Source organism: Neolamprologus brichardi, chromosome 22 (genome assembly GCF_056152115.1).
Source record: "Neolamprologus brichardi isolate AB-2024 chromosome 22, ASM5615211v1, whole genome shotgun sequence".
NCBI lineage: Eukaryota > Metazoa > Chordata > Actinopteri > Cichliformes > Cichlidae > Neolamprologus > Neolamprologus brichardi.
In genome coordinates this window covers 2546749-2560816 of record NC_142124.1, presented here as the reverse complement: position 1 = coordinate 2560816, position 14068 = coordinate 2546749, and the positions used below count along the sequence as shown (strand labels likewise).

The 14068-nt window shown below is 43.0% G+C and overlaps 1 protein-coding gene across 4 annotated transcripts in view; it reads left to right on the top strand.

Annotated features, from left to right (window-relative positions):
- col14a1b (collagen, type XIV, alpha 1b) overlaps window positions 1–14068 on the top strand; it is a 191182-nt gene that overhangs the window by 152366 nt on the left and 24748 nt on the right. For all 4 annotated transcript variants that reach the window (XM_087834563.1, XM_087834562.1, XM_087834561.1 and 1 more), the window contains 5 exons: window positions 275–413; window positions 2287–2429; window positions 2630–2739; window positions 9908–10066; window positions 13540–13617. In XM_087834563.1, the coding sequence (XP_087690689.1) occupies window positions 275–413; window positions 2287–2429; window positions 2630–2739; window positions 9908–10066; window positions 13540–13617 (629 nt within the window). The remainder of the gene's footprint in view (window positions 1–274; window positions 414–2286; window positions 2430–2629; window positions 2740–9907; window positions 10067–13539; window positions 13618–14068) is intronic.

Here is a 14068-nt window from a genome sequence, read left to right as displayed (position 1 = left end):
CTGGTGAAAACACAGCCTGTAGTTTTTAGTGTTTATGGACTCTGGTATGTTTAAAATGGTTGGCTGAATTAAATATCTTGTATCCTGCTGTCATGTCTTGTATGTCTGGGCTGCTTTTTCTTCAGCTCTATATTTCTTTACTTACAAATGTACAAATACTTCATCTTTTGCTGTTTTTCTGCTTGTTGTAACTTGTAGAATTTGCTAAACGGATCAAAGTCCTGCTTTTATTGAAATGGTTCCAACAGGTAATAATTGCTCCTTGTGTCATCAGGCTTTCGCATGATGGAGCTGTTCGGGCTCGTGGAGAATCGGTACAGCAGCATGGCTGGCGTTTCCATGGTACCCGGCACCTTTAACACGTTCCCCTGTTTCCACCTGCACAGCGACGCGCTGCTGGCACAGCCGACCAGGTACACAGGACACAGTCTCCACGCTCATAAAAATAGCACCTTATTTATTGGAAGCTTCACTGCTGCACCTTGATGGAAACGACATCATAGCATGTTTTTCAAAGACAGATGAAAGTGCAGCAAATACAGTGGGGCAAAAAAGTATTTAGTCAGCCACCGATTGTGCAAGTTCCCCCACTTAAAATGATGACAGAGGTCAGTAATTTGCACCAGAGGTACACTTCAACTGTGAGAGACAGAATGTGAAAAAAAAATCCATGAATTCACATGGTAGGATTTGTAAAGAATTTATTCGTAAATCAGGGTGGAAAATAAGTATTTGGTCACCTCAAACAAGGAAAATCCCTGGCTCTCACAGACCTGTAACGTCTTCTGTAAGAAGCTTTTCTGTCCCCCACTCGTTACCTGTATGAATGGCACCTGTTTGACCTCATCATCTGTATAAAAGACACCTGTCCACAGCCTCAACCAGTCAGACTCCAAACTCCGCCATGGCCAAGACCAAAGAGCTTTCGAAGGACACCAGGAAAAGAATTGTAGACCTGCACCAGACTGGGAAGAGTGAATCTACAATAGGCAAGCAGCTTGGTGGGAAAAAATCAACTGTGGGAGCAATCATCAGAAAATGGAAGACATACAAGACCACTGATAATCTCCCTCGATCTGGGGCTCCACGCAAGATCTCATCCCGTGGGGTCAAAATGATCATGAGAACGGTGAGCAAAGATCCCAGAACCACACGGGGGGACCTGGTGAATGACCTGCAGAGAGCTGGGACCAAAGTAACAAAGGTCACCATCAGTAACACACTACAACGGCAGGGAATCAAATCCCGCAGTGCCAGACGTGTTCCGCTGCTGAAGCCAGTGCATGTCCAGGCCCGTCTGAAGTTTGCCAGAGAGCACATGGATGATACAGCAGAGGATTGGGAGAATGTCATGTGGTCAGATGAAACCAAAGTAGAACTTTTTGGTATAAACTCAACTCGTCGTGTTTGGAGGAAGAAGAATACTGAGTTGCATCCCAAGAACACCATACCTACTGTGAAGCATGGGGGTGGAAACATCATGCTATGGGGCTGTTTTTCTGCCAAGGGGACAGGACGACTGATCCGTGTTAAGGACAGAATGAATGGGGCCAAGTATCGTGAGATTTTGAGCCAAAACCTCCTTCCATCAGTGAGAACTTTGAAGATGAAACGAGGCTGGGTCTTCCAACATGACAATGATCCAAAACACACCGCCCGGGCAACAAAGGAGTGGCTCCGTAAGAAGCATTTGAAAGTCCTGGAGTGGCCTAGCCAGTCTCCAGACCTCAACCCCATAGAAAATCTGTGGCGGGAGTTGAAAGTCCGTGTTGCTCGGCGACAGCCCCAAAACATCACTGCTCTTGAGAAGGTCTGCATGGAGGAATGGGCCAAAATACCAGCTACTGTGTGTGCAAACCTGGTAAAGACCTATAGTAAACGTTTGACCTCTGTTATTGCCAACAAAGGTTATGTTACAAAGTATTGAGTTGTATTTTTGTTATTGACCAAATACTTATTTTCCACCCTGATTTACGAATAAATTCTTTACAAATCCTACCATGTGAATTCATGGATTTTTTTTTCACATTCTGTCTCTCACAGTTGAAGTGTACCTCTGGTGCAAATTACTGACCTCTGTCATCATTTTAAGTGGGGGAACTTGCACAATCGGTGGCTGACTAAATACTTTTTTGCCCCACTGTACCTTCTGGAAAGAGAAGCGAGCTTTGATTTCACCAGCTGAGTATCGACTGCATCCAGAGCCATAACCTCACTGTTTGACCTAAAACAGACATCACCAATGAGGACGTTTACCCGCTCTGATGTTTTCACCCTGGCTCACAGGTACATCCATCCTGAGGGGCTGCCTTCTGACTACACCATCACCCTGCTGTTCAGGCTGCTGGCCGACACTCCCGAGGAGCCTTTTGCGCTCTGGGAGATCCTCAACAAGAACAACGAGCCTCTAGTGGGAGTCATCCTGGACAGTGAGCTGAGACATATTTATTGTTCCCACTTTATTTCTACACTCAAACCTATCAAAATAAATCAGTGAATACAACATATTTACCTGATGTTAATGAAAAGGAGAGTCGGGTACAGTAGAAGCTGCTGTGTTCTCATTCTTATAAATGTTGTTTTATTTGTTGATTTATTATTATTTTAATTCTCATGTTTCTTCCTGCAGACGGTGGAAAAACTCTGACGTTTTTTAACAACGACTTTAAAGGAGAGTTTCAGACGGTCACCTTCGAAGGGCCGGAAATAAAGAAGCTCTTCTTTGGAAACTTCCACAAGGTCAGAATCACACCTGACCTCTGCTGTCTGTTTGCCCGACACATGGATGAGTGATCGTCTGATTGGCTGACAGGCTAGAGAATAATTTGAACTTTAACCCTTAAATATTTACCAAGATGATGTGTAACATAGATGTTGGACAGTCAGAAATCATACAAGCAAAATATTTTATTTTATTTTTTTTTTTTTTTTTTCTGTCCCATTTGGTTCTTTAGTCGTCAGAATTGTTGTCTGAAGACCAACAAGGAGACCCAATGGATTTATTTTGCCAAATGGATCATCATGGCATTGCCGTATTGGTCCATTTGATCGACCTTTGTTTTTATTATTTATTTTATTTTCAGTTGTTACAGACGGGACAGACATGAGTGAGGGATAGGAAAGGGAGAAAGAAAGAGGAAGGAAAAGAGAAACAGAAGGGGAGAGGGACAGTGAGAAAGGGGGGAAAAAATATCTCCGGGATCACCTGTTGAGAGAAAAGAATAGAAAACAAGCAAAAAAAACATACTAAAAAATATTTTATAAGCAATATTAAAAACATAGTGGAAGCTGGGACAATGATGTTGGAGTCTGTCTGTCCTGCACATTAACATACAGAGTCTGTGGTCTGATGGAAGCTCCTTTGATAGCTAAATGCAGCTACATGCAGGTGTGGGAGGTCCTGCAGGGTCATTGTGCTGCAGGCTGCAATCACACGTTGAAGGTGCTTTTAGTTTTTAGGGTGGGGTAAACCGAACCCGCTGACAAACGAACGTGTCAAAACAAATCGAGAGCAGATGCAAGAAATAGTTTGTGATGCGTCCAAGAGGGAAAACGTGTTGGTGGAAGTGTTTGAAGTAATACAGGTCTGGTAATATTTTACTGAGTAAAGTTTATTTATTAAGAGCTTTTCATAGACATGCGGTCACAGAGCGCTGAGCATGAAGGGTGAAATAAACAGAAGGTTAAGAAATAAAATAGAAAATATAAGCAATAGAAAGGGTTACATGTTTACAAGCATTGATCAACAAAAGACTTGTTTGAACAGAAAAGGTTTCATCTGCTTTCTAAAGGATTTCACAGAGTCAACCAATCGCAGCTGTGGTGGTAAACTGGTCCACAGACTGAAAGGCTCCGCCCCCTTTGCTCCAACAAACTCTGAGCCTGTGACAGAGACAACGAGCTGCTGTGTGTTTTATAAGGAGCTTGGATTAATAATCTGGGGCCTGGTCATTTGCTGTACTTGCTAGAAGATGTTAGCAGCCTGGCTGCTGCGTTTTAGTGTGGAGGTGATCAAACATGCTGAGAAACTTTCTTTAAGTCTTATTGGTGTTCTTCTGCAGTGGATTGATTAAAATTATATAGATGTTTTTCCACTGGTTTGTTGACTGACAGTTTCACAGGTTTCTATTGACAAGCTCTGGTTCCTTCCCTCCTTGCACTCATTCCTCTGCCTCGCGAGGCCTTGTCGAGCAGTGTGACAGTAGTGGAAGTCCTGACAGGCGTGCTGTAGTCGAGTCACGCCCCGAGCCTGAACCTGCTCGCAGTCGTGTTGTGTTTTTGTCGGCATGTCGGAGTCGAGGGACGCTGACTGATCTGCTGTCTGCGTGCTGTCAGCAGAGCTGATCCTCCTTACCTTTTCACCTTTTGTTCTGCTTGCTCTGCGTGCGTCTGCCTCTGCATCTGCAGCGCCTACCTGACGAGTCTGTGTGACATTTGTATAGGACTCTGTGATTATGGATCAGAGGACATAAATGATTTGATAGTCAGCTCAGTTTGGCAATTATCCTGCTTTTAAGTACTTTGAAGATTAAAAACGTCTCCTGTAAGTTCTCAAGTTCAGTTTTTCTTCAACTTTTTCTCAGTTATTTGACAAACGCAGGACGTGATGTGTTTTAGTGGCTAAAAACTGACATTTGGAGACATGACTGAACATCTACACTGCACACACTTACTGACAGCACACATGTGGGTTTACATGTTCCTCTTTAAGACCGCCCACTTAAAGATCCCTTTCTTCTGATTGGCTGCCCTCACTGGTTTCCTGTTCTTGAACATCTGGATGTTAGTGACATCATCATGCAGTATGAAGAAATCAGCCCGGCAGTAAAGTTAGAACAGGGTTGCTGATTATTGAAAGCTTACTCTGATTCTCTGGAGAAGTTTGTCCCCTTTACACGTGAACTTTGACCTCACCGCAGAGAGATTTGTGTAAATCACAGTCGCTCTGTTGCAGATTGTCAGTCTCTTTATCTACAGTGTACAGCAGGGACACTAGTGCTTTTTGTTGTTCTCACTTTTAAAAACTAGTGACTGTGACATGTGCAGCGCACCAACATGGAGTTTGCACCAACATGGAGTTTGCACCAACATGGAGTTTGCACCAACATGGAGTTTGCACCAACATGGAGTTTGCACCAACATGGAGTTTGCACCAACATGGAGTTTGCACCACAGCTGAATAATGGAAACCACCCCTGACATCAGCAACAACAATGACCCGACATAACCAAACTTAAACTCCTCTCCTGCAGCCAAACTGAACCCAGCTCTGCTCATACGTGCACATCACTGCCAGCGCTTCTCTTATTCACTGATAATGATTATTTTTTGTCAGAATACTTTAGAGATTTTTGCACATTTTCAGTGACCAATCAGAAGTAGGTGCCTAACAGCTTCTTTTAGCAGCTGCTCGTAAACCTGCTGCTGTGAGCAGAACAAAGATATGAAAGAAATGTGACGCATGAAAGTAACAGCAGCGCTTCTCCAGGTTCACGCTGAGCGCTCTGTGTTGTGTTCATTGTTTGAACACATGTGTGATGGTTTTGATTGTTTAACATGCTGTGAGTGTTTCCAGGGTTTAGTCGTTTAGTTCGTAGGTTTCGTTCCTCTGCCGTCCGTGTTTTGTGTGTCACGTCTCTACTGTAGATTTTGTTCTGTCTCCGTGTTTAATCATCTGTCGTCGCTGTCAGCTGTGTCTCCTTATGTCTGTGTCTCTGCTCAGTTTCTAGTCTCTACTTTTCTGTCTCTGTGCCTTTCCTGTGTCCCACGTTTAGTTACTCTTGTCTCCATGTCTCAGGGTCAAGTCTGCATCTTTGTGAAGGTCTCTTGTCCTGTGTTCAGTTTTGCTTCCTCCCCTGTTATGTCTGATTTAGGGCTGCCACGATTAGTCGACTATTAAAATCGTCGACGACTGATTTAATAGTCGACGCATCGTTTGAAGCTTTGTAAGATCACAAAAGACGCAGGAATAAGTAGCAGGATTTAAGAGTGTAATAACGGACTGAAACAGAAGATGGCAGCACTGCATGTACAAGGATACCAGCTGCCGTTAAACCCCGAAGAAGAAGAAGAAGTAGCTCTGTCCCAGAATTCATAGCGCAGCCCAGCTTAGTTTCCAACAATGGCGGCAGCTAGTTAGTTTTAATATTACTCTTATTATTCTTTCTGGGTCACAAAATAAACGTTGAACATATTTTCAGGCGAGAATGTAGCTGTGTAAACCTCAAATATCTGCTCAGTTTATCAAGACACCGCATATTTTCAAAAGCGCTCCGACGTTTTCGGAGACGTCTGTTACCCACTAGCTCGATAGCTAGCCGGGGGCTAGGCTAACTAGAGCCGTGAGAACACCGGACTCCTGGCAAAGCGTTTTCAAACCCACCGCCGTCTTTCGCTACTCAGGTTAAACATGATATATAAGTCACTTAGATAACTTAAAAATGTTATTGTTTGGCTTTTTTTAGTATTTTATTTGTTCCTGAGTAAATCGGTTTGGCTGAGATTAAAGTTATAGTTTTTACACAGCTGAATAAACGTCAAGCAGACAGCTGATTATCAGAAGTGTGAGATGCTCAAGAATTTACTCCGGTGTTCTGTTATATTTTAGATAGCAAGGAGTTTATTAAACTTCACCGAAACAATCTGCAAATTTCATTAAAATTTAATAAACTATCATCTTGTCTTTATTTTTAGTTAGCACAGACCGTAAACACTTAAAGCTGTAAGCTAATGATAGTTATATAAGAGCAGATGCTGCTGGTGCAATAAGCTGTACGTTTTACGTCCAATGGATGATGATCTGATTAGTCGACTATCAAAATAATCGTTTGTGGCAGCCCTAGTCTGATTACTTGCAGCTCTGTTTCCCTCCCATCGTTACCCCCACATGTATTTAAGCCCCGTGTTTTCCTCTGCCCGCCGTCGTGTCATACAGCCTCCCTGCCGTGTGTTTCCCTTGTGCTCCTGTCTAATTCCTGATTCTCAGTTCCAGGTTTGTTTTCTTGTCTAGTTTGCGTTTCTAGTTTCCTGGTGTTTTAGTTCTTAGTTTCCATGTCCAGGGTGTTGGTTTGTTTTATGGAGGATTTCCCAGCTGCTTGTACAAGTCCTGTGTTTGGGTCAGCGTCCCACGACAGACGCCTCACATCATGTAGCCTGAAGTATTTTATCCTCTCAGCATCAACACCAAATGCAAACACGGCTAGTTGTAATGTAAAGCAGAATATGAGAGAATAAATGAATTGTTCCTTTACTGCAGTTGCTCTTGTTTCATTATTATTATTATTATTATTATTATTAGGAAGTTTGGAATGTGTAGAAATTCTAGTCCCGTCCTTCCAAATATAAAACTCGTGTTAGCTTCAGTGCACCTCGTGTACACTTTCAGCTGCGCTGACTTGTTTCTCGCTGTATTAACATTAAATTTAATGTTCAATTCCAGATGCAACACAACATTAACCAAAGTAGACATCAAACTGTCAAAGAAGCGCAGATTGATTTCTGCAGTGGAAACGAATCTGACTTTTGCAGGCATTAGGAATCTGAATTATTATAATCATTTTTTTCAACCCATAATTTAGCAGACTATAATTATCTGAGGACGCAAAGCGGCGAGAAAAGTATTTCATCCGACATTAAAATCCCACCTAAAAGTAAAAAAGTGTTTATCTCCTCTGATCCAGGTTATTACAGGAGCTTTGAAGGCTTCACAAACGCTCGTCTGCAGCTGTCAGAGCAAATAGAAACATTTCTTCATCCATGCGTACGTGTCACGGTCTGATGCAGGCATATAGAAACTCAAATTACAGAGCAGCCTTTTTTTTACAGCCTGTTTTCTTTATAGCAGCGTGCGTATGTTTTGCATTTTGAGTGTCCGCTCTGCCAGGATAAACATAGACCGTTTTAACAGTTTAATTTGCACTTTTCAAAAGTAGCGAAACACGAACAAACAACTCAGACGCTCCAAAAACAGCTTCTCTGTAAACCGCATCACTTTCACCAACAGAGCACTTACAGACGGAGGTCAGTGGGTTTCAAGGTGTGTTAGTGTGTGTGTGCATTTGTGTGTACTGCTGCTGTGAAGCCAGCAGAGTCGCTGACAGCAGCCTGGGGGTCTGCTGCGATTTTGGGAGAGGAGGATTAACGGTGAGGAGCCACTCGGAGTCGACAGGCGGCGTTTTATCCGCCTCGCAGTTCGGCTCTCGACTGTCCGTGATGGTGACAGTAATACCTGTGTGTGTGTGTGTGTGTGTGTGATTATAAATAGTGATGTCACTCAGTGAGATAATTCAGTCTCTGCTGGTTTGTGTCCCAGTTCCAGCTCAGGCTGTGCAGCTGCTGTAACACAGTCCTGTGGGAACAGTGTAAAGTGCTCCCTGTGGGTGTTTTTCTTTAACATTAAATTAATTGAATGTGGCTTTAAAAAAGAAAAAGCTCATAGTAGGGCTGCACGATTTTGCATAAAATGAGAATCACGATTTTTTGCTTAGAATTGAGATCACGATTCTCTCACGATTCTCTTTTCCAGTATAAATATTTATTGCTCTTATTAACTGCACATCAACTTCGTAACAGTTGAGACTGAACATAAAAACAATAAATAAACATAAAAACAACAAATGTCTCACGTTTTGTCGTTGCTGCAAAATGTTGTACTGCTTGAAATTGCGTCTCCACCGTTGCTCGACACTGCGTGTATAGAGCAGGTAGTGCAACAATAGGAAAATAGTTGCGGGACGGCACTGTGTAGCGTTTGTCTAGGGTGTTGATCATTTTCCTAAATCCCTCGTTTTGCACAGTGTTGATGGAGCCATATCTTTGGTCAGGTGATAAGTGATAGCCTCCGTAATTTCTTTGTGCCTGCGGGAGTTCGACGGGTATGGGGAAGCGCTGTATAAGGTTCCCGTTATTGATGTTTGGGTGGTTGACCGGGACGGATTTTCTCCTGTCACTTTCTCGTCATCCCTGACGTGCTCTCCGTTGTTTTTCCTGCTAATTTTAGCAGCCAGCTTCTGTATCACGTGGTATAAGGCTCCGCCCTCGTCATTTGTTGAGCAGGAAGAGTGAGCGCTTGTTTTCATGCAGATTACGTCCCGGATCGAAAGGCGGTACAATCGTCGTCTTTTTTTTTTTTTTTTTTTTAAAAATCGTTGTCATTTGGAAATGAGATCGCACATAAGTATGAATCGAGATCATGATTTTCTAACGATTAATCGTGCAGCTCTAGCTCATTGCATTATTTTATTCCAGCCAAATATCCTTCAGTTCTTTTTTTCACCATATTAAAACAGTTTATTAGCTGCTGTGGTGTTAATGAAGCAGGAAGCAGATGGAGTGAAATGTGTTTTAATGCACATTTAAATGTAATTTAATAATAATTTAATTATATAAGTGGAAACAGTAGTTTTAGTTGTACTCTGTGATGTTCTGTATCAGGAGACTGTTTCTGTTCTGTGGGGCTTTTTAGCCTCACTGGGTGAAGGTGGAAAGAGGACAGACCTGTGCTGCACTGGTGACTGACAGGAAGGAGAAAAGACCATAAATAAGTCGTGCGAGGTCTCCCAGCAGTCTTAAAATGAAACTTTGAGCTGTTCTTGTGTGTTTAATGTTTGTGCGCTGTTGGTGTTCTGTGTTATTCGACTGTCAGTGTGTGAGCACCGTACTCACAAACATGAAGAACAGCTCGGTCATGTTACAGCTTCACAGGAAGGGGGCGCTGTTCTCCTACTTTCTGCAGGCTGAGACGTCTGCACAGCTTCTAAATGCTGCTGATGTTTGTGAGGAGTCATCATCACAGATATTAATAATAATTTATTCTTTATTAACAGCATTTATCTTAACACTTGTTTTGCATCCATGTTTGGACCTCTAACACTTTAAACGAGCGACTGTGTCTCTTCCTTCTCTGCAGCTTCACCTCGCCATCAGTAAGACGAGCGCCAAAGTGTTCGTTGACTGCAAGATGGTGTCTGAGAAGACCGTCAACGCAGCAGGAAACATCAGCACGGATGGGCTGGAGGTTCTTGGTAGGATGGTCCGCTCCCGAGGGAACAAGGACAACTCTGCACCGGTGAGCAGCACGCACACAAACACTGTGAACTGCAAAGAAAGCTGCTGGTTTGAGCCTCTGCTCCCTCTAGTCTGCATGTTGAAGTGTCCTTGGGCTAAATAGCGAACCCCTGATGAGTCCATGAAATAGTGAGTGTTGGAAGAAACACTTTGAGTCAAATATAAGAACCAGCTCACGCATCATGGACGTTAGTCTGCTGTGAAACTAAATATCAACACCAATGTTTCTGTGTGTTTAGGCCCAGAATAAACGTCAGAGTAAATCTCATTCAGTTACATTTAAGGACCCTGCAGTAAGTCAGAGAAAACCCCAAACAGTCAGATGGCTCCCTGTGAGCAGCGCTTGGTGACAGCTGGAAGGACGAACTCCCTTTAAACAGGAAGAAACCTCCAGCCCGCTCACAATGACAAAAACATTCATTACTAATGATTAAATCCTGCTGAACTGTTGTGACAAAACAACCATTTAGCTGCTGAAAAAGTAGCAAACAGAAACTGTTGTGAGTCGTCAGCCTCATATCTCCTTCGGGCTTCTGGAGCCTTGACCTGACTTTTAAAAGGTAATTGGAAAAAAAGCTCCATGCTGCTAAAAATAAATAAATAAATAGATATTTGCAAAATTCTGCCTAAATGTGTATTTGACCTGGTTAATGTGTGTGGCGGGGCGTGGTCTGCAGCGCCGCTGCAGGGGAGGCGGACACACCTGAGCGGCACCCGGCACACGCCTCGCCGCCTTGACGTCTGTGCTATCTGTGCTGTTGTTGGTGTGTTGGTCTGTGAGCTGAAAAGCTACAGCCGGCTGTGTGCGTACAGCAACCGTGTGTAAAGTGGTCAATAAAGAGATGCTGTAAAGCGTGTTCATGCAAACATCGTCGGGTCTGCTGTGATATGTTTACAATGGGACTTCTGCTCCTGAACCTCTGCGCACAGCGTCTGCAGGTCGGGGCTGTACGAAGTCAGTTTCATCTTTACAGGACTGTAAGCTGTCGTCTGTGAGGCGTGAGCGTGTTCGTTTTTAACATCGTTCACAGTGGAGCTGCTGACATAATGTGGATCCGAAGATCATAACTGACCTACCTGGGGTTGAAAGTCTCGATAAATGCACGGCGTTTCCGCGGGTACACCGGCTTCCACGAGTGTGACACTTTGATTTTTATTTCAGTATCACAATAATCTTCCAATTTAGAACTACAAGTTAAAAAGAACTAACATAAATAAAATACACTTCAGCTCAATACGTCTCATTTATTTTCCCAAACCACGCAGAGCCGCAGGTTGCCGACCCCTGGAACAGGCCTGCACCCAGGGACAGAGTGTGGGTGCACGTCATGCTCTCCTCAGACCCAAATCTGCCACTGTCAGCCTTCCTGTGCTTTACTGCACATGTGATACATGGATTATATTCAGTGTTTCATTTATTTATTTATTTCACACTTGGTACAAAAAATCAAACAAACCACACTTTCTATCAAAAAGCAACCATGTGTGAAAAGGAGCAGGAAGAAGAACATATTCTTATTAAACCCCGCCCCCTATCTGCAATCCAACTTATATTACAAGTGGGCACCAAAAATCAGGGAACAAACCAACATTAACATTTATCTGCGGTCCTAACCCAAACCAAACAACACATTTACAATCAGAATCACTCCACATAGTAACAAGGAGAAAAGATAAGTAAATAAAACAAATGAGGCAAAAAAATAATGGATCCTTTTTCAATGAACTCCAATTTCATTCACATTCTTCATCTTGAGTTATCGTTTAAGCATGTAACACTTTTTAAAACAATGTAAATTTATACAACTCTTTAAATTATAATGAAGTGAGTTCCACAGTCGTTTACTCCTAACCGCTGGACTCATTGATCTTTGTGTAGTCACAGCTAACTGATGCTTAAAATAATATTTCACACAATAAATAAAATACACAATAAAAATACTCTTTGTAACTTAAAGGGCAAAATATTATTTTTAGCCTTAAACATAATTAATAGTGTCCGTAATTTCACTAAATCTAATTTTAATAATTTCGATTTTATAAATAATTTATTTGTATGTTCTCTATATTTAACGTTATGAATCATTCGTGTCACATGCATGCTCCACTGTGTTCACTGTTTTTCTCTCCATCAAAGCTCTTTCCTCGAGCGGTTGTATGAATGCAAACAAATCCATTTCTGGCCTTCAGTGTTTGATCTCCCTCTGAAGAGAAAACGTGCAACGCCGACTTTGCTCTGAAGCAAAAATTCAACCATTTGTGTCAAATAAGCAGCGTAATTATTTACTTATTTATTTTATTTTCCCCGCCTGCACGGCCGTGTCAGCGCCCAAAGCGAAGCAATCGAGTACGGTTTATATTGGTGTCAAAATGGCAGCGAGATAAGGCACAGCTTTTCATTTTCACTCATGCAAAATTCCTCGTGCGTGCATTCAGACCCGCTATGATTCAGCAGCCAAACGCACAAAGAAGCCCTCACACACGCGACGCCAGGCGCTGCGACACATTCCCGCTCTCGCAGGCCGCTCTGCTCGCTCACCTCAGTCTGACTTTTGGCAGTTTGGTGGGCGGAGCCCCACAACTTTGATTGACAGGTTCAGTTTTACACTCGTATTAAACTCAGCTTCACGGCACAGCCGCTGTTTTAGATCGTACGTGTTTACAGTTCTGAAAATGAAGTTTGCAGAATGAAGCATCGGCAGGTTTTTGCAGGTAGCAGCAAACAACCATCACGAGATTACTTCTGTTCTTAGAAGAGTAGAAAAAAAGACACTTTCTGGCCTCAAAGTTCAAACAGTTTTATGGATTTTAGCCTCCACGAGCGTTTAATTGTGTTCGACTCTGGTATTTTAACGATTTCCCACAATCCAAGACGAGCTGCAGAGACTCCCGCTGTGCTTTAAAGCCCGTGAATCACAGGGTGGCCCTGACTAATGCTCTCATTTTACACCTCCAAACTCTCCACACTTAATTAGACAAGCAGAGAACAGGCGTTTGAAAAGATTCAAAGAAAGGTGTAAAGCTGGGGTGATCTTTCGCTATGGGTGTAATACAGGATTATGGTGAAAAGCCACACATGCTCAGCACCAACATGACTGATTTATTAGTGATTAGTTGCAGTGAGTCATCAGCAGCTTTTTATGTGCCAGGTAAAATAAAATAAAAATCCCGCTGAGTCCCATCAGCTGATCATAATTAGCTTTTATTGATCCTCACCGACGTCGTGATCCAGCCGTGCTTTGAACTACCTGCAAGTTCTCAGTGTGTCTCTGTTTAGTCATGTGTTTATTATTTATGCCCCTGTGTGAGTTTGGCTGCTTGCAGACACGTGTTGGCTGTTTGTGGTGCAGCGGTTACCAGGCCAGTAGGTGTCTCTCTGTTTGTCTCTGTCACAGACACCTGGCAGCTGATTGGCTGTTGTTCATACCTGATGTGGATTTCATAGATTTTATTTCTTTCTCTCCTTCTCTGCAGTTTCAGCTCCAGAACTTTGATATCGTCTGCAGCACCTCGTGGGCCAACAGAGACAAGTGCTGTGAACTCCCCAGTCTGGTGAGGTCAAAGTCTGAAGCAGTCTCGATGTTTGCTCGTTTAAAGCAGGAGGAGATGACCTGGAAGCTCTTAAGTGCTCATTTACACACAGTTTATCAACACTGCATGCATGACGGTGACAGTTTCGGGGTTTTCGGGGTTAGAATGAGTCAAGTTTTCTTCCATTTTTCACTGTAAAACCATTGAAAGCAGTTGTTTAAATTTAAACTGCCTCCCTGGTTTTATTTGGATCTTTTCATGACACAAAACCAACATCAGAGTGTGTCGGGAAGCAGGCGCTCTCAGGCGTCTGTGGCTAACGTGTTCTGGACAGTCGTGCAGGCTGAGATCTTTACTGCTGGGGCCGAAGGTTTCCAAGCAGAGCGTAGTGAAGTAGCAGCATGAATGAACCTGACAGTCTCTGTGTGCTACAGTGACTGTAACCTGAAAATATCTGACATTCACACCTGAG